Raw genomic sequence first — 20,814 nt, forward strand, 5'->3', positions numbered from 1 at the left:
CGATACACGTACTCGTTAGTCAGATGTAGTTCTTTTGCCATTGTCAACCGTGAAACTGCCCAAATAGCATAAATATGAAATGTAAACAGTATAAAGTGATTGTTAAATAAATTCTAGTAGTAAGTGGATAATGTTGATACTAGATGTTACATGGGTCATTTTTAATTCTGCCTTCACTGCTCATAATTACAAGAACTCTATTTTGACATTGCGAAAAAATAGTGAACACCCGTGAAAGCGGACGTACGGAGCGACATGGTAATGAAATTACGACCAAGCTCCTTAAATGAAGATTAAAAAAGAATTATATTTAACAATCCATTAATACATTATACTATCGTAACGCATCTGGACATCTGTATACTTTTCTGCGACAAAATGGGAGCGCATAATATTGTAAAACTAGGACTTATCAGTGTCCACATTCCTTTAAAATTCATTTAGCAATAATTTTAAGTCCTAAATAATATATCGTATCTAAATAATATAATCACAAATTTTCACATAAGATATTTAACAATATAAGTAATAGAATAGGATTAGATATGGAATTATTAAAAGAATAATTAACAAATTTCGGATTTATGCTATGCGTATACTATAGACATAATAATATGATGCTTATAATATGTTTCCAGGTTTATACCTGGAAACATATAACTATACTTCTAATGAGTTATTAATGGAATCGTACTAATTGGTCAATACTTATTATTGTTCTTGTATGTTATGAAGGATAATATTATGTTGTTAAAACTTATGAGAAGGCAAAACGATTAATTAAACAGTGTGTCACTACTGCGATTGTATAAGGTAGAAGTAGGTATTTTCCTAGAAATAACAATGAGTGCAACGATCAATTAATTGTTATTGCTAATATTTAAAACAATTTCTGCGTAAATACATATAACATAACGGATAACCCCATAGAAATACATATTATATGCCCTCACAATTATATAATATTTACGTTAATTAATAAAAAAATAATTAGACACCGCCTCCAAAAAAATACTTATACTTACATATTAAAAAAACGAATTGGAAAGAAGAGTTGATTGTGTGGGTAAAATGTAATTATTTTTTGGATTCTCGTGGAATTTGTAATCGGTTTTTCTTTCGTTAAAAAGTTTTTAATTCAGTATTATGAAAGTAAGACCATAATCAAAAACACCTACATCGTGGTAAAGTTTATATTACATATGTTTGTATTCCCTTGGTTTCCCCTGTTTTAATTGTTGTCAGGTTCATAGCATTTTATCGTGTGGCCATCGCAGATTAGTGAATGATCGGTTGTTGCGCCGCACTAGACCCGGGATGTGCGGCGTCCCGCTCAAAGCCGGGGCGTAGCCGAGAGAAAAAAATCAATCCCTTTGTTACTAACAACTCAGGTGTACAGAAATAAAATAAAAATCTCACAGCATGAGCTGACAGTGACTAGTGACGTGACGGTGCAACTGACCGCACTTTATCGATTGCCGTGTTAAAATATTATTCAGTCAATGGAATCTGATCAACAATTGATACAATAATAGTTTTACGGTATTTATTATCTAATTTAAATTCAAGTAAATTAATATCCGATTTATGAAAACAAAATCTAAAGAAATACATTATTTTGTTGATCCTGTGTCACATTCAAGGAAGGAAAAAAAAATAATGAGAAAATGTAATAACAGGAATTTTAAATGAATGCCTTTATTCGAACCTGCCATTTACAGAAAATAGTTAAAACCTGACAAATGGCTAGGTATTTTTCTACAATATCCATTTTGCCTTCTCTGAGTATGGTATAGCTGTCAATGTAGTAAAATTATAACCGATGATAGAAATGTTCAATTTTATAATATACCAGGCACAACTATAATATATACAAAATATCATAATATAATATACAAAAATTCATCGCCCCGGAGAAAGCTATCGCTATCGATATTCCGTCGATGGTAGGCACTTAATGGCACGGCATCCTATAAGTGAGTCCTGACAGGAAAGGCGATTACGGGCAGGGGGAGCGGGCAGGGTCGATTCCGAGAAGTCGGAGCGCACCGCAGCCTCCAAGGCTAACCGCGGTAACATCACAGGGCGCGAGACGCGAGCTCGTTAACTCCGCCGCGCCGCGCCCGCTAGATAGGGTTACCAACCCGTACATAATTATAGAATTATAATGGTAGAACATTATAATATAGATTATAATGTTCTACCATTGAGACCAAAAACAAAAGTTACTTAATATATAAAAATGTATTCTTATACTGAACGTCGTGCGATGAGTAAATGCACGGCAGTACAAGCTATCGATTTATAGTCAGTTTTCAAAATATGTATATTGTTGGATTCAATAATTTTATGTGTTTTTTAACAATAAATTAAATTTTAAGTAATACTCATTCTATTATCACGTGCATTTATGTAAATATATTCATATAATCTTTAAAAGAAAGTCGGCAACCCTATCAGCAGATGAAAAACGGACAGCGCTCTGCTCGCCCCTATCTGCCTTAAACCTTCGATTATAATCGAAATATTTCGCTATAGTTCACAAAAAGCAATCGTTTACGATTTCATTGTGTTTATATTCTCTCACGCGACGTTGCATTTTCCAAACTATATTATAACAGACTTGATCAATAAACGTTTTTAGGCATTTGAAATTGAAATTGTTACTTATTCAAAAAAAGCCAACTGCACTTGTATTTTGACAGTTTAACTCGTGAGTTGTGAAATAAATAAAGGAATAGAAAATGATTCGAAGATTCTAGTGCACTGTTAGAAAATATTAGACAAGCAGCTAATTAACAATATTGTAAAAATGTATATTGTACTAAATAAAAACAAGTGCATTAGCCATTAAGTAATTATTATTCTATATTATAGTTTATAACAAGTTATAATATTATTTTAGTGAAAGATTTAAATCATATATAATTTGTTATCTGCAATAATTTTAATATTAATCAAAATAGCTACCTCCATTGAGAACGAAACTTTTTATACCACGTCCGAAACGACACATTCCTAGAGCAAGGTTTTCAAACACAATCGAGTACTTTTAGAAATCATGTCGTCCATGTTTACAGAAGTTGGGCGTATTCTTTAGAGTATCTATTATACGGTGTAGGACAGGCAGTTGGTTGAAGCATAATGCGTTAGTGTAGCGGAGTGAGGATATTCCGTGGCGTCGACGTGACGCCTTCGGTATGCCAAAATAACCGCACGCGTACCGCCGTGTTCAATGGGAAGCGCGCGGGAGGCGCGGGGGCGGACGTCGCGGCGCTCGCGCCAAAATTAGACGTAAACACAACGAGGCACGAGGCGCCGTCGCCGGCGACGCTCACTTAGCTCGCAACAAACGTCGCTGTATACTCCACTATGCTACGAACTTTCCGACTGAACTGAAAATCCCCACGATTAGGTTCAACGTGAAATCTGTTGCAAATAGTCAGTGATTATCTTATAACATGTATGAAACAAATCATATGATATTGTGTTTTGTTGATGTTTATTGTTTACGATCGCACTCCCTTAAACGTATTAATATAATCAGGTTACAAAGAATCAAAAGATCTGTTATCACTGTCTATACGCAGGTAAACTTTGTTCTGTGCCTTTATCAATTCATGTGATTCCTTCATTTTTAACCAAGCACGTGCCATCCCTTGGAAAATGTTGTGGCGAATTTGTTGGTACCTAAGGGTAACTTACGTTTTATTTCATGAATTATCTAATGTCAAACATGTGTCGCTTAAACACATACGTATTGTTTTTTAACAACACGAAAGGGATCATACATTATTAATATGATACATATAGATGGATTGTAGAAAGAAAATCAGAGAAAAGTCATTCAACATATTCGAGTGATAGAGACGATGTTCTATGTAGAGCCCGAAGGTGACATTATAATGTCGTTCTATGCAATGTATGATATTCTTAATATTATAAGTACATTGTTGAACTTAGATTATAAAAATGTTATCACAATTACTAACTCTCAAATTTTTTTTATAAATTGACGTAATAAAATCGATTTATCAACCTACCTGCTATTTTTATTTAGGCGTAAACATGCCAAACTCTGCATTGTGATAATAACGACCAAAGATAACTAAACACCTCGTATGTTAGAAAGCGATTTTAGCAAATTACAAATAAAGGTTATTGCTCTATAAAAGCAGCTTGAAATTGCGAACCAAACTGACGCCCGCACTAGCAAGAAAGAGATTAAAGTACTGAACTAATTCAAAACTACCTACTTAACAAAAGTAAACACATTCTTAACAAAAGCCTTAGATGACTACTGCGTCATGAAAACAATAAGCCAGTGCGCGGTATGGGTAAACTAATCAGTATTCAAAAAAGGCGCGCACGGTAGCGAACGAGCAACAACGGACAGAACATCGCCGTGCCTTGCTGTGACATCGCATGAGTAATAAGAGTACACCAATCTGATTACAATGAGGAGACATTGACTTCATCACGCTATAATAAGGCAACCATGTCATCAAACTTATTACGTCTTAGTGAGCCTAATTATAACCTAGCTACTAAAATAGATAAGGCGTTTATTTTGGGGTATGGATTGTACGCAGAATAAAACAATTGCAAAAATGTAACGTGTATAGGGTAAAAAATACTATCTTGTTAAGTCGTCTGCCATACAATTATACCTGAGTTATATCATTCATACGTTCTAAAATAATGTTGAACTCATAAGTATATTAATTCATTTTTAAATTAAAAATTAAAGACATAATTACTTGATGTTTCATACAAATAGAATCCTTGTTTTATTTAAGCATTTTCAACATTTTTACCTCATTTGGATCATCTAAAACCAATATATTATTTTACACGTATCTAATGCTTACTTTGAATACAAGAAATATTTAGAAATTTACACAAAATTTCTACCAATGTAATAAGGAATTCGATTCCTAATTTTCTAAAGCGTCAATATCTAACAAAATTGAAACATAAATGTTGTTTTAAAAACCATCGTAATTGTAAATTAGACTTTTAAACACAACAATCTTGAATCTTCATAAAAAAGGTTTAATTTAATTATTCCCTTGTAACGTGTTACCTAAAAAATAACTAAATTAATTGTAACCTCAACTCACCATAAACGAAATACCAGTAAGGACCATTGTAAGTATATGAAACTAGAAATCTACCACCATAACCAATATTGAACATTCTTTCTAAGAAAAAAATTAGTGCTAACAAGCTACTTTTTATCTCAGGAACCAATGTTTCTGTGATAAAAAATAGCCTAATGAAAGTTAACACGGACGGATTCGCGAGTAAAAGCTAGTTAAGTAATTTAATCGTCATTTCTGTTGTACATTGTTCTGAAATTCTCAAGCCTTTTAAACATAACTTTGCCTTATCTATGGGAAATTTCCATAGGATGAAATAATATACGACGGGCGGTCAATCAGAGCACCAGGATAGCAGATTAATATGGTATGTTATTAGTTATTACTGACGATTAACCCGGGGTTTCTTCTGGTTGTCGCATCTATATTAATATTATAAAGTGGAAAAGTTTGTCTGATTGTATGTGCTAATTTCTGGAACTATAAACTGATTTAGATTTATTTTCATACTAATAGGAAGCTACATTATCAAATAAATAAATAAATAATACATTGCTCCTACGTGCTATAAGCTACTTTTCATCCGGGATAACATTCACGCTGCTGGCGCCGTGAGCAAAAGCTAGTAAAAATATTTTAGATCGACTTGCCAATATTAGTATCACGGTAATATCTCACCTATTTTGCAAGTTAACAGACATGAAAGAAAAATTGTTTCGTTTTTTTATTAGTTATTTAATAAGATACTTTGCTCAATAAATGTAGTTTTGTTATTGAACTTCTGCTGTTATTGATAAAATAATATCTAGATAATAATTTTATATTTTATAATAAAATATTGATGAAAACGGTTCTTATAACATATTTGAATGATGTTTTAGATGTGGTTTGTAGGAAGAAACAGTTAGATAACCATGCACAATATCAATTTTCTTTGCAATGTAAAATAAACAAAAACACACTTTATATTACCAAACAGTATACTTTAATCATTCCAGTTTATAAATCAATATACATTAAAATAATAAGTCTGTATTTCCGAAAGTCACACACATTACATATTTTTGTTTTAGTAGAAGTTGGTAGTTCCTTTTTGAGGATGACGTTGGCCCTAAGGCGCTTGTCAATATACACACTTGACCCCTTTTGATCCTACAATTAAGCATGGCGATCCACTCCGCGCAATAAGACTACCAAATCACTCATGTGTTGTTTAGTTACAATATATTCTTATTATTGTTTATTCAGTCTGTATCTAGTTTGATCATCGTTTGATATAAACAATTTTTAAAGCACGATTTTGTAAAATTCGTGAGGACATCTCGCTTGTACTACGTTGTTAGTCAAAAACAAAGCAATTCATACCAAATTATCATATTATTTATTTTAAGTAATATACAGTCTACTACGCAGTAAATGTATGGGTATGTAATATTAACGTAAATACATAACAAGCCTCTTCCAATTTATTTAATACGATGGCTTCGTGCTGAATGTTGACAAAAATGCATTCATAGCAAATAGCAATAACTATATTAACATGACGCAACTAAATAAACGTGGTGGTCCCACCGGTGTGGTCTCAGAGAACACTGTCTTTCTCTATTTACCGCGGCTGGCAGCTATGTTGACCATACCAAGTATTATTGGTAGCACATTAATACCGATGACACAAGCCGATGAGAGCCAACTGTGTCCACAATACTTGATAATGCAGCGCAACGAACGAACAAAGATATGCCCTTGAAGGAACCGCCTCACATCTTGGTACATTCAAACCAAACGTAATAAATTAAATGCATTTGTTTCAAGTAGCGTAGAATTCATATATTTCACGCTACAATAAATAATATTGATCAATAAAGGTAAGAGTGTGACAACCTTTCAAGAGAACGGGATACACTTGAAACTGTTTTTCCCATGTATTTAACGTGTAAAATTATTTTGCCACTCGTTATTATTTCGGATACACTTACGTGATTATTTAAATGTGAAGTAACGACAGATGTTATTAGTGTTTAACACCGATATACTAACTAGACAGATTTCTCAGTGCAACTCCCGCTGTGCTCAGTTTCTGATCGGTACCGATAAAGACGCTGTCTAGAGGCAACATCCAGTAATCAGAGCGTGGAAACTGAGTAAGTACCTTGTTGCTACACCGCCGGCACATGGAACACTAGTACTTGTCACATAACACTAGGGTCCATAATACAAAGTGAGGTAGTCAGCTGATATTCTATGCTGCCGCTTATATACACAAGGATGTAACAATATATCAAATGAAGTTAGTAAATGGCCGTTCTGTAAGGATGCTTGTTCCAATGAATCAATGTAAGTGTCTTTTAACTTGTTAAAAAGTTACTTATGTTATAATGTTTTATTAACATATTTAATTATACAAACGTGTAATAAAGTATTGCTTAATTAGGCGGGTTAATTATGACACGACTCGGTTATATGATACACTTACTACGAAATTGGTAAATATGTACTCCTGCAGGTATTATAAATTTTAGATATTTAACTAGGCACGCTTTATTAAATAAATACATCCCGGGTGTTTTTAGAAAGCATGTCATATAAAATTAATAAAAAATATTAATTAAAATCTATTAATAAATAACGTCATAACGTTTAGTGCTGACTTTACACAATTCTTAATACGTAGACAACAATTTTGGTACTTACGCGTAAATGTTATTTTATAATATATGTAATAAACCATTTATAGGTTTTAAAAGTCATATTGAAAATTATTAATTCCTTAGAAAGACACCTTAATAGATGTCGTAACTCGTAATAAGTACCTACGCCATCGACCTAATCAGTGGTAAATTAACAGTAATTGAATAATGAGTTTTAGTTGCAATAGAAGGAGAAAGTATTAACGGCAATATAGTCCAAAATTTTATTTTCAAAGTCCCGTTAGGTAGAAGCTACCTGTCGCGTCGCCACCGCCGCCGGCCCGGACGAGTTTCTTGGAAGGCGATAGTGAGCTGTGTTTTAATGTTATCGCAGTGAATACACTGATAAGTTCATTTGTTGTGCATGTAGTTACGCCACCATATCCTTCTAAGAAGTAGTCGTGAACTTTTAGCTAATAAGTTGTCGCCGAGTGCCAGTAACCGACTGAAATGTACGGTTGATTTTAAACGGTTTATCATGCGTTGTGTAAATACAATTTGAATGATGTATGTACGAACTGACCAATACCCTGTTAATAAGTACACACGAGTGAACTTACATCACTTATTTTAAATCTTTATAGCAGCGATCACGTTGTTCGTTTTTATTGGTTATAAAAAACAAAACCGTTTGGTAATACTAAAATTATTTTGCTTATCAACACAAGGAACTTATACCGGACACCTATTACACTGGCTGAGAACGATGTCGACTCGGTCGGTTACGCCGGCGACGGCCTTGCCAAAGTCGTCCGAGAGGTTGCTCGTGTTCCTTTCTCCGTGCATTTTGCACGCATGAAATACCTACCTACAAAACAAGTAACTTGTGTGGGCGCTATGAATTATAACCCACTGTCTTCTCTTAGCGTGATAGCTCGATTATACGTTATTGGATCGTTGTTTATTTAGATATTATGTGGCTAAAACATGCTAGGATCTTACCACACAAAGGAGCTGTGGTCGGGTATGGACATACGTGGAGAATAAAGACGATTATGATATCTATTTTGTGCTCTAATTTATACAAAAATATTTTTAATGAAACAGTTACCTAAGACACAATATTGCATCATATGACGGAAAACCAGAGAAAATATCTGGTAGGTACAATATTAGCTACGTAAAGTTTGTTCAAGTACGACTGTATTATTTTTTGTCTGTGCGCAGCTTATGTAAAAGTTGAACGAACTTAAAGTAACTTTTTCGTGCTAAGCTGCTTTTGTATTCAGCGCGAGAAGTTTCTCTTATTAGGGATTCAAAGGACGACACTTAAAAGGAAATATGGCCTGGTCAATTTGCTTATTGCATGGACAACGAAATACTACACCTCCCTTCACAAACGTATAAATGTGACGTGGAAAATAGTTCAGTAATTAATTCCAAGAATTTATATCGGGTTTTTTAATTCAATAGGATATAAGCGTTATAAAATATTATATTAAGTAATTAGACATAGAAAAAGCAACAAACCAAACGGTACACACTTCTTGCTAGTTACTGTAAATGCTACAATAACAATTCATAGGCGGACACTTGACTTGATGAGTAGAGGTGTAGTGTAAGGCTCCAAAAGGCTTCGGGTCCAGAGTGGACAAAGATGCGTGGCGATAACATTACTGCGCGAGGGTCTGATAGCGCCGCGTTGGGCGTACGCCAAGGCAATTTGCATCGCTACCCATTTCGGAACATCGCCAAGTCTAGGCGAACAAAACCACTCAGAATTACCCTCCATTCCAATAATAATTAAAGCAAACATTTCGCAGTGGAGACGCACGCCGACGGACGTTATGGAGCTTATAAAGCATCGGTCTCTACTCGCAATTAAGAAACGACGTGCACGTCTATTTAACGACACGGAAGAGACGCACCGCTTGCAATGGTCTATCGCGGTATGCTTCTGCAGCCGGTGCACGCAGTAGCGGCGTCACGGAGAGCAGAGCCAAGCGCCCGCCTGTCTAAATTAATACCTTTGATATTCGAAATATCAATATTTTAAGGGAGCTTATGAAGTACGTCGTCGCAGATGTAACATGTAGGCCTTCCGCATTGCCAATCTTGACGTGCGCTAACGAACTCCGTTAAACGTATGCGTCTTACTAAATTATTTACTAAGTAACATTCTAAGGTGGACCATTGTGGACAAAAACCAAAGATTGATACTTGCGTTATTGTTCAATTTGGTCTACAATATTCGGAAATTACATTAACTTGCAATTATTATTTAAATTGATTAAACATAATCGCCGTCTTAACCGCTTATTGTTATTAAAATAGTCTGTTTATTTGACCTTTCAAAGACTAGCATAAACACAAGATTCAAGCTGGAGCTGGTTGGGAAATAGTTACTTATAAGCTTCGAATACAAACCATGAAGTCAAACATGTTTGCCATCTATGTAGTAAGTATCTAATCATAAACTAGTAGACATATTATTATTTTCACCTCTATATAAAACAGCTTACCGTTTAATAAAATATACTGTTATTTAAACGTAAAAAGAATTTTGAAGTTATTAGACCTGCCGAGGTGTCGCGAATTATGTTCTTTAAAGTTAAAAGAGAACCGTGCATGCATTGTCAATATTCGAGGAATCAGAAAAAGAATGGAGATTAAGCAGATAAAGACGTCCGTTTCTTAAAAAAGAGCTTATTCTGAGTATGGTTGCATTTCTATGCATTAGTTAGTCAATAATATAATCTAATCTACAGTGCAATAATTACAACAAAGTCCTGCGTGGTATTTTTGATTTGTATATCTACTGTAGCATTTTGGTTTTGTGTATGATCTTAGGCCTGACCTGGGCCTATAGTTTTAGCGAATATCTATACGCGTTACACCTGACAGCAGTAAGAACGGCGTCTTGTGCCCAGAAAGAGGGGACAGTAAAGTGTTTGTCATTGTGTCGAAATCTAGTGTAAAATTGATCATGACATGTCAAAGTTATTCTTCGGGTAATGCCAAGCATTTTATTCTTAAAACTGCTGATAGGATGTATGTTGCAGTCTTTAAAAAAGAAAGAGTTAAGAATGCGAATAAATTTTTCCTTTATATCAGCACCTATTTAAAATTATGTAAGCGAAACACGAAATACTCTGTACATCATAATGGCAACGGCTGAACGGCGCCAGACTACGGGCTGGCTATTAGGGATTATCGATAATAATTATTTCATATTCACTCGACTAGTTTCAAGCATTAGCGCCGACGTCTGTTCGTACGAAATAATCTAATACAAAATAATCATGACTGGCATCACGTGGTATACCGATTTGAAGGGTTTTTGAGCTGAGCAGAATACGCTCACCGTACCAATAACATCTTTACGTCATATTATATGGTAAGTATACCAATGCTTTTAGTGGAATCTATCAATACATTGAGATGGGGAATCATTTAAAACTCGGTTCTTTTACGTATTAATCTATATTACGTAACTAATATAGTACAGTTGGTACAGAGGTTTGAAACAGGTATACTCAATCTGGGAAAAATTAGTGAGACTTCATGCGTGAGAAAGATAATACTTTAATTGCAAATTGAATATCGAATACTCATTGGGGATTGGCCTTCGTATTTTTGCTAATATTATGAGTAATTTTGATATTTATTTAACTTTAACTGTTCTTTCTTAATGATCTTTTAATTCGGTATAATATATTTTCAATTTTGAATATCAACGGTACGGTAACGGTAATACGTTTATTCGTCTCTACATTTTTTATGGCACTATCCTAACTTAGATGGGTATTAGATATCCACTTATCACCTCCGTGTATCATGAATTAATCGTGTATAAAATTATTATTTTTTGTACGTGAATTTATACTTTCCTAGGTTCATGCGTTATAATAAAATATATTATAACCTACATATATGTATATAATTTTAATACACTACTTTTTTATTTACTGTCTACAATTGAAATAATAATATTGTGAAAAAAAATAAATAAAATTAGATATAATTCAAGCTAAAGCATATAATATGTATAAGTGTGTATTGAGTTTTACTAGAAAACGAGGGCACTGTCAAGACTTGGATCACAGGTTCGATCCCGAAGCAACATTTTTGAATTTGTTTTTTGATGAGTTAGGTGTCGCACTGAATAGACCTTTTCCAATATAATAATAATGTATTATTTATCATATTTATAACAAGTATACGAATGTAGCGATCCGATGCCTAGGCCTTATTTGTTCTTACGATCATCTATCCCAGGTTAAGACGTAAAATACATGCCGTATTCTGTATTGGACTCTGACCCGCATGATCAACTGAGTTTTGAAGATGATGCCGACGTTCTTGGTATTAAAACTTTGATGGATACGGTAAGACTAGACTAGACGGTGGGACCGTATCCATAGGGTCCAGTTTCCCTAGGGAAACTATGAATGTAGAGCCTACAATCTTAACTTGCCAATTGCAAGTGGTCATCGTCACCCATAGATATAGAGTATGCCAGGAGCATAGGCCATTTAATTTTTTTTAAACATTTGTTTTTATCGTTTGAAGACAAATAACAATAAAATTGCTCAGTAATTTGCCCAAGAATTTGCCATATTTTGTTTTTTTTTTATGATTTTTAATAACTTTTCAGGGTTGCATCAACAAACATTGCACATCAATCAATTTACTACCACAAATTATTTTGGCAACACCTACGGTGCCGAACAGCCTAGAATATTATTATTACTATAATAAGAAAGATATACATTATAGATACGCTAAAATTCTTTAAAATCAGTTTAGTAGGTATAATTTTCATAATTTACTTTTCAGCTCTCCGACAGGTGTCGACAACGCTAATATGGAGCATGTGAATCATTTTCTTCGCCTTATCATTTTTATCATTATACAGACGGCAGGTATATATTACGATAAGATAAATGACGACAATGGTTTTCAGCATAAGGTTAGATACTTTTACTACGTTTTAGTTACCTGTTATTGTTACGGGATTATTTGAGGTAATTTGGTTGATATTTTATCGTAGGTGCATATGTATAATTTTGACGCTTAGGTAATTATACCTCGACTATCTATTTTTTACCTTTCATAAATCACAGCTATATGTCTACAACTACCGTGAACCCTCACACCTAAAGCTGAAACCTTACCCGTGCATACACAAACTAGTATCTATATTATATATTTGTTTTTGCCAACCTGCGATAGCATACCTATATACACATTACATAGTATCATAATCAAAATGAATAATATGAAATGGAAATTATTTAGGTAGGTAATCAGTTTACTTTCCTCGACAGGAAAATTATGCGCTGGCTCATCATTTCATAAATAAAGTGTTAAGTACTCACTTGAGATAATATATTTGCCCTTCTGGAGTGCGAGCCTGCTCCCAACCCGCTGGAAGTGGGCCGAGATCATCTGGAATATGTGAGCCGACGTCATAGGATCGTTGTTTAGTGTGTTGATGGTGTAACGGTGGTTGCTGGTTCTGTTGGCCCGCAGCATAAGTCTGTTGCAAACTGGCTGGTGACGAATGTGCACGAGAGTGCGACACCGGTGAGGCGCCAGTCGCTGACGACGATCCAAATGCCGAGTCAGCCGAGTTTTCTCGCGAGTGAGACACAGATGGCGACTTAGAACCGGTCGACGGCGGGTTAAAGAACGACTTTGGAAGCTGTCGCATGCGGAGAGGCACCTGTAGCGGTCGTTTTGAGTCCGGCTTAAGCACTGTGTCAAACAATGACTGTAGAACCGAGTCAGAATCCTGGTCCACGCGGAGGACCAGGTTCGATTTCTGTTCAGCGTCCGAATTCAGCGCCATTATTTACGTCGGAACGAAGAAATCTCGAAACCGACCTGGCCCACCGCTGTGACACAACACTAACACGCGACGGGTTGGCGCGGCGCCACCCGACGTACTTACAATATAGCGCTCGCTGCGCGACTGACGCTCTCCCCGCCGGCCGCCCGCACCGCGAACACTCCCTGCCCACGCGCACCCGCCGCACCACACCACCCGCGTAGCACAGTCTACAGTCGCGTACCTACCTACTCGACTCGGAGCATGGACCGGTCTTCGCTTTGAGAACGATGCCCCTCACCCCGCTTACCTACTATCTCTTTGGTTGAACATAAAATATGGTGTAAAATAATGGTATTTGTATCCGCACCATGCATAAAGCTTTCATTCTACATGTAGAACAAAGAAACTCCAGATATACCTACTCTACAAAACAAGATAGTTACGATCCACCTTATTCTTTTGATACACTAGCAAAATTATTTTTATGGGGTTCTGGAATTTGAAAGATTACGAATATTTTTACAAGTATAAAATCCTGATCCCCGAAGTGCATGCTCTACATAAACGGCAAAAATACATGCATGTAAGTACTTAAATATTTAAAATTAAGTTATGGAAGCTCGACTTTAACTCTTATATTGAGTTGTCTCTCAGAGGTCAGCACATCAGTGTGCATGAGTTGAAAGTATTTTGCGCATTTCTTAAATACTGCCATATAAGTAACTGTTTTTTGTCTGACTCTACCTTACGATCATACATCCGAATTTTTCATACACCCATTATGTAACCAGAACTGTCTAGATTCGGTGAGGATAGCCCTTATTTTGCCTTCTCTAAACTCCATCCTATATAACTAAGCTAAAAGGAAAACTATCAACAGATAATAAAGATTTATAAGTTATCGAGTAACCGTCGACAAATTTATAAAATGTAAGTAAGTACTTAAGAAGTAAAAATCAAACCTTTGTTAAAATGTTATTAAGGTAAAGTTGTTAATTATAATGTAAAACAGGTGGTAAGTATAAATCCGAACAATATGACGGGAACCTACGGAACCTTTCTCTGCGCATGGGCTGAATTTACTATACTACGTGGGTACGCCATCATAACCAATAAAAAAAATAATCAAATAAGAGGAATATATTTGTAAAATTATGAATATTGTAAGTATAAAATAGTAAACCCAGGTAAAGTATTGAAAAGATTGCTGTGTGCATAAATATGCTTGGAATGGATCTCTCAGCCTGTTATACCACCCCAATAAAGCGGCCACTAATACAGAATGCGCGTGATACAGCGATCGTTACTACGAGATTCCTAGATTAAGGTACATTTCATTAGTTTTTATTTATAAAAAAATGGGGCATGTAGAGAAGGTAAGACCTTATAAATATGGAGTCAGAATTTTTTAAATTAAATATATGTAAGGGCACCGGTCGGGGAGTGCAAGTACCTGTGCATGTGCATCCTCCTGCCCAGAAATAAATCACAAAAGACATAAGTCACTGAATAAATTTGCAACAATGGGAACTATCGACCACATAAGATTTATATGAAATAGCATTTTCAAAAACCCGCGCGATTTGAATTTGAAGAAATAATATGAATGGTATTATGTAGTACAGTGCGAAGGTGTAGTGCGTAGCAACAAATACGACTGTCTAAAACTAATCTTGGAAGCGCCCGCCTATGAGTATAATCACATATGAGATTCTCTTCCATCAATGTTCATACAAATTGTGCGTAGGAAACGATTATTTAATGAATGACAATAACACATAGTAAAAACTATCTAGTTGTATGCGTTAACCTTTGGTCGGTAGGATAAGAAATAATAATTAAGAATTATAAATCAATGTAACTTTTCACTAAAAACTACTTTCCTTTGTAAATATTTAAAAACTAGTGGTGTATATTAAGTAAATATAAGTACCTATATAATATGTATAATGTATATCCTAAATTACATGATATTATTATGATAAGTATATCAATAGGGCGGGTCCAATAAAAAGTTCCCGATTATTAAATACACCTATCAATTTCGTAGGTGGCTAGACTGACATCGTAAAAAGGCCTGTCCTCAGCCAAGTCCGTGCGAAGCGATTTATTTTTTAATTCCGAAATAAAAGTGCGTTTCTACGGGAAAACGGTCGCTCTAATAATAATCAGGTCAATCTCCGTTAAGTATAGGTAAGATCTATTCAGCGTATAAGTAGGTATTCATATTTTTTCAAACCTATAGTCAGGTTGTTTGTATATGTATAAGCAGCCAGACTTTTTGACGAGTGCTTTAGGCGCTCGCAACCTGGTATTCATTTAACATATTCAATATACTTACTTACTTACATTAACAAATTAATATTTTGATGTACTTAAGTAGATTTTTTTTCTCGGTGCCAAACGACTTAGAATTAATAGATACCTACCTCAAACCGCAAAATACTTACTTAGTTGAAGAACCAAAACATAAGTACCTTTATAAATTATCTTCACTATTGCGCTAAATGATAAATATTTGTCTTTAATCTTATGGCTGTAAGATGGGTCGAGCTCAGAGAAACACTTCGTGTATGGTAAAGTGTATACCGAAAATCATCATAGTATGGTGGCACCACGGTGCAATTGGGTAAATATTGAAGATAGCGTCAAGTTATTTATAAGATTAAGTAAGTACTTATAAGAATGAAACAAGGAAAAAGGGTTCGGCTTTGTTTTAGTTGAGGTTTTATATTCTGCCATTCCAGCAACCTCCGTATATCAATTACCTACACTAGTTATCAACAAGGGATATTCCATTTTTTTTTAACTTGCACATTTTACCCGGTTTACACTTGCTATATTCACGTCACACCCTTTTGATACGCTAGCGCTATTATAGGCCGGTAGATTTTAGCGTTTTATTTTGCTGCTTACCGTTGGACATCTTTTTTTAACTTATCGCCTATAAGATGTTCCTGTTGCCTGTACTCTTATGTTAATGCTTAGATTAATTACTTAAGTGAGTGAGATTTTAGTACATGAATCTCAACATACCCCACAGGGTATGAGGCGTGAGCTTGATCAGTGATCCCAATCATAGTTCACAGAATAAGAACTACAAGTGACCAGTTCAATGGATTTGTCTTCGTCGTGACGTTCCATCACTGTCCAAACACATCATTCATTCCTGACCCAAACAAAAGTGGAAATCATAAAATGAAAAAAGTATTCGAGGATTATATTAATCTGAGCTATTATACCTATGTTATGGTGCAAAATGGTGCAAAACAAACGGAAAAGTATAAAAGTGACAAAGGCAATTTATTGTCCTTACAAGATTATTGTATATGAGTATTTCATTTATAACTAGAGGTAGGTATTCTTTTACTGTGTTTTTTCTGGTCTACCTCTGTATCTGAGTTCTGTATACTAAACATGCCTAAAAATAGCAACCACATTTCACAAAAATCTGTTAAACTTATTACAATTATTTGATTCTGTTTTCAGTATCCTGCTCACACTAAAGTATAAATTACTATGTTCGAGTCTGCGCACTATTCTGCACATTTGTGTAGTATATTTTCAAACATCAATAATCAAGTATAGAGACTCAACAACTCGCAACACGCATGCGTGGTACGTCGTGTTCGTAAGAAGTGGAAAAATCATTACAGCAGAGTATGCAACTTGCAAGTGAAGCAGTAACTATACTGCTAATCATCTAATGATGGCTGAAATTAATAAAGGTTGTTTCGAACGATGTTGCCGTCTGTGCGCCGAGGAACAAGATGTAACCATAATGATCTTCAGTGCAGAAGCTGAAGCCATGCTTCTGCAAAATAAGCTTAATAAGTATTTACTCATAGAGGTATGTAAATATTCTGTTAGTATTATGTTCAATAATATTATACTGTGTGCAACATGTTTTACATTATATTTCAGGTAGATGAAGATGATAGATTGCCTAAAAACATCTGCATTAAATGTTGTTCTAAACTGCAAACAGTTTGTGATTTCATAGACTCTGCCCATCGAGCTCAGGAACTGCTAACTAATCGTAGTTTAATGTTAGATGAAGTTGTAATAAACCATTGTACAATAACACCTATAAAAGTGGAAAATGATGTTGAAATAATCAACTCGGATGATGACGGTAAGTTTACTGAAATGGAGATCAGTGTAGATCCCATGATGGTGCTACAGAATTCTGAAGAAGGATTGTCACCAATTTCCTATGACAATAGTACTTCAATGGAAGATGTGACACATTTACATGGGGTGGATGGAGAAAATGTTACAATTAAGTTAATAAAAAAATGTGAGCCTTCTCCAGATAGCAGTGATGAAAAAGATGCTATTGCAAAACCTTTTCCTTGCATAACATGCAAACGCAGTTTTTACTCAGAACTGGCTCTTAAAAATCATTCATGGATACATACTGGCGACAATAAAGAAAAAAAATACAGATGCAATACATGCATGGATATTTTTGATTTTAAGTGTGATTTAGTATCACATTTAAAGATACAACACAAAACAAATGGCCAGTGTCAACTGTGTGGAAGAATGTAAGTAGACATAATTGCTTTGGTCATATGACTCTGTATTGTATTGCCTAATTAGTTAATATTTGAAGTGTAGGATAAACAAAATAATAGTTGTGTTAATTTCACTTTATAGTGTATAAGTTTACTTATATTTTGTTTTGTAGGAGTCAATTTATTCTATTCTAAACAAAGTAAGTAGTTCAAGTAAATAATATGAGTATATACTAGTGTATCAAAGTTTTGTTAGAGTAGAATTTTTTTTATTTTATTTTTACCCTTCACAGGTTCAGGAGTGAAAAAACTTACACCGCTCACATGGCTGTACATGCTTCCACAGGCAAGTCATTCACATGCAAAATATGTGGTCGCTCTTATAAAACTTGGGGCAGTTTGCGAACTCACAACATTACTCACAGCAGTGAAAGACCATACCATTGTCCTTTCTGTAAGAAGACTTTCAAACGTAACCAAGACTTAAAGGTATTATAAAATGATAAATAAATTGATGTTCAATGTGACATAATTTTTACTCTTGTAAACCTTTCTCTGGTGCTTCTTGCACAAATAATATTTTATTGCTTTAATATGATATTAATTTTCTGTTGTTTCAGTTTCACATAAACCAACACACAGGTGCAAAACCTTATAAATGTCCCTTCTGTGAAAAAAGTTTTGCAAGTTCTGGTAATTGCTACTCACACAGAAGTCGCATGCATCCTGGACGACGCGTTGAGGGCAAAGTAAGGAGATGGAATGGTACAACTAAAGAAAATCCAGTATTGCCTTCGAGAACCACGGCTAAAACTCACTTAACAAATGTGAAGGGAATTTATAAATATCAATGTCAAATATGTGAGCATAGTTTTTTGAGGAGAGATAATTATACTGTAAGTGTATGATTTGTTCAATAATATGTTGAACAATATTCAAGATATTATTGACGCTTGAAAGGCAATCATATCTAAGCTAATCCAAGCGACAAACAGTAAATTGAGTAGTGTTTTAAGCTTTGATTTATGAAAATTTATAATATTTAAACTTTTTATTCTATAAAGATATAGGTCTAATGATTATAAAATTGTCTTAGACCTATAAAATCTAGATCGAATGACACAGAGAAATATGGTGTTTCTAAATATTTATAAAATTCATTTTCGGTATATTTGTCGCTTAGATATGATTGCCTTTCAAGCGTTTTTTATAATTTCAATAAACGAAAAATATACATATCCAGTAATGGTCATTTTATACAAGCTGAAAAATCTGCCTCTTAACACTTGTATAAAAAAACGAATTTATAGAACTACATTTTGATCACTGCTCTAGTTTCGTGAATTTCTTTTCTTATGAATTTAGTTCTACTGATGCTTTGCCTAAAAGTAGATATCACTTTTTAGTTACACATGCAAAGAAAAAACTAATGGACACCGTTTTTTCCAAAATCAAAAGCTTTCAGAAAGCTTTTAATTTTTTCGACAAAGGCTCACCACAATTGGCCTAGAATACATTATCATACTTACCATGTAATACTACATTAGACTTATCATACACTCAGGCAGAAGTGTTGAAATTGGGTTTGAGGTATACAAACCTAATAAATAATTAGTAAGGCTAGCAGCCTTTTGATGTTATACAGATATTATAATTATATTTAATTTAAAACTTAATAACCCTGAAATTGACCTCATAGAAAATTAATGATATATATATATATATGTATAGTATTATCAATCTTACTTATAATTATCTTTTTATTATTATTTCAGTACCACATGTACCAGCACACTGGTGAAAAACCCTTCCAGTGTTCCATATGTCCAGAGAAGTTTGTTACCAGGAAAGGCCTTTTAATCCACCATGACAAGATGCATCCATTACAAGATCGACCACTTGCATTGCTTTCCAAAAACCTATTATTGAAATAAGTTTTAGCTAAATGAATAATTACATTGTGGAGGAACTGATGTTGCCAATATTTAATCAAATAATGTTGGTCATATAATTTCACCAAGACAGCAAACTGTTGAACTGCCTGCTCATCCTTATTCTACTCCAATGTGGGCCAGAGTTATACACTTTTTAAAGCATATTGTTACAGGAAGGCTTTGTCTTAGTTTATGTGCACGCCCGGCCTGCACCAGCCTGACTCCCTGGGTGAATCCAGTTTGTGGCAAAGCGTGTTGAAAAAACCCTTAGTGTTGTCCGATCAAACCAAAGGATTTCCCCATACACATTCTATACAAGCTGCCACTAGACAAAGGAGACAATAACCGAATACAATGGCATTATTTTATTTTAAAAAATACAATCTCGCGAATGTCCAGCGGCCGCGGTTCCGTCGTAGTATGCAAAATCCTTATTCTGTGGCTTTTCATTTTCAAACTCTTTGATAAAATTAACAGGTTCTTATTAACGAAACACAAGTTCTAAATTTACTTTAGCTTGGCAAAAGTTTACATAATCAGGCAGTTCTACACGAAAAGTAATTACTTACATTAATCTATGCTGCAGTGTCGCTAAGGTGAAAAAAGGTCATTCAAGCTGAAGCTAGGACTTTGTCGATGGGAGACCAAAATTTCATTCATTGAGATGGGTGGGATGAAAGTGCCGCCCAGGATGCCGAACATTTTTCACTCTGGACGCCCACGTGACTAAAGTCGGCTCTGCATTTTAGATCTGCGCCTGATTGATTGATTAATTTATTTATATTTGAATGATAA

The 20,814-nt window shown here is 34.6% G+C and overlaps 2 protein-coding genes across 6 annotated transcripts in view; one reads left to right on the forward strand and one right to left on the reverse strand.

Annotated features, from left to right (window-relative positions):
• LOC115452813 (transcriptional coactivator yorkie) overlaps positions 1-13,733 on the reverse strand; it is a 49,126-nt gene extending 35,393 nt beyond the window's left edge. Inside the window, exon 1 of one of the 5 annotated variants that reach the window (XM_030181425.2) lies at positions 13,111-13,733. In XM_030181425.2, coding sequence (XP_030037285.1) covers positions 13,111-13,583 — 473 coding nt within the window. In that variant the 5' untranslated portion in view covers positions 13,584-13,733. The remainder of the gene's footprint in view (positions 1-13,110) is intronic. The other 4 variants (XM_030181424.2, XM_030181423.2, XM_030181422.2 and 1 more) reach the window with 4 other exon arrangements.
• A 2,951-nt stretch (positions 13,734-16,684) lies between these two features.
• On the forward strand, positions 16,685-20,576 carry LOC115452811 (zinc finger protein Gfi-1b). Its single transcript, XM_037442854.1, has 6 exons — positions 16,685-16,919; positions 17,055-17,415; positions 17,490-18,115; positions 18,379-18,574; positions 18,706-18,981; positions 19,861-20,576. Exons 2-6 carry the CDS (start codon positions 17,272-17,274, stop codon positions 20,017-20,019), a joined length of 1,401 nt encoding a protein of 466 aa, XP_037298751.1. The 5' UTR covers positions 16,685-16,919; positions 17,055-17,271; the 3' UTR covers positions 20,020-20,576.
• Positions 20,577-20,814: the final 238 nt, after the last annotated feature.

This window comes from Manduca sexta, chromosome 25 (assembly GCF_014839805.1).
Source record: "Manduca sexta isolate Smith_Timp_Sample1 chromosome 25, JHU_Msex_v1.0, whole genome shotgun sequence".
Lineage (NCBI taxonomy): Eukaryota > Metazoa > Arthropoda > Insecta > Lepidoptera > Sphingidae > Manduca > Manduca sexta.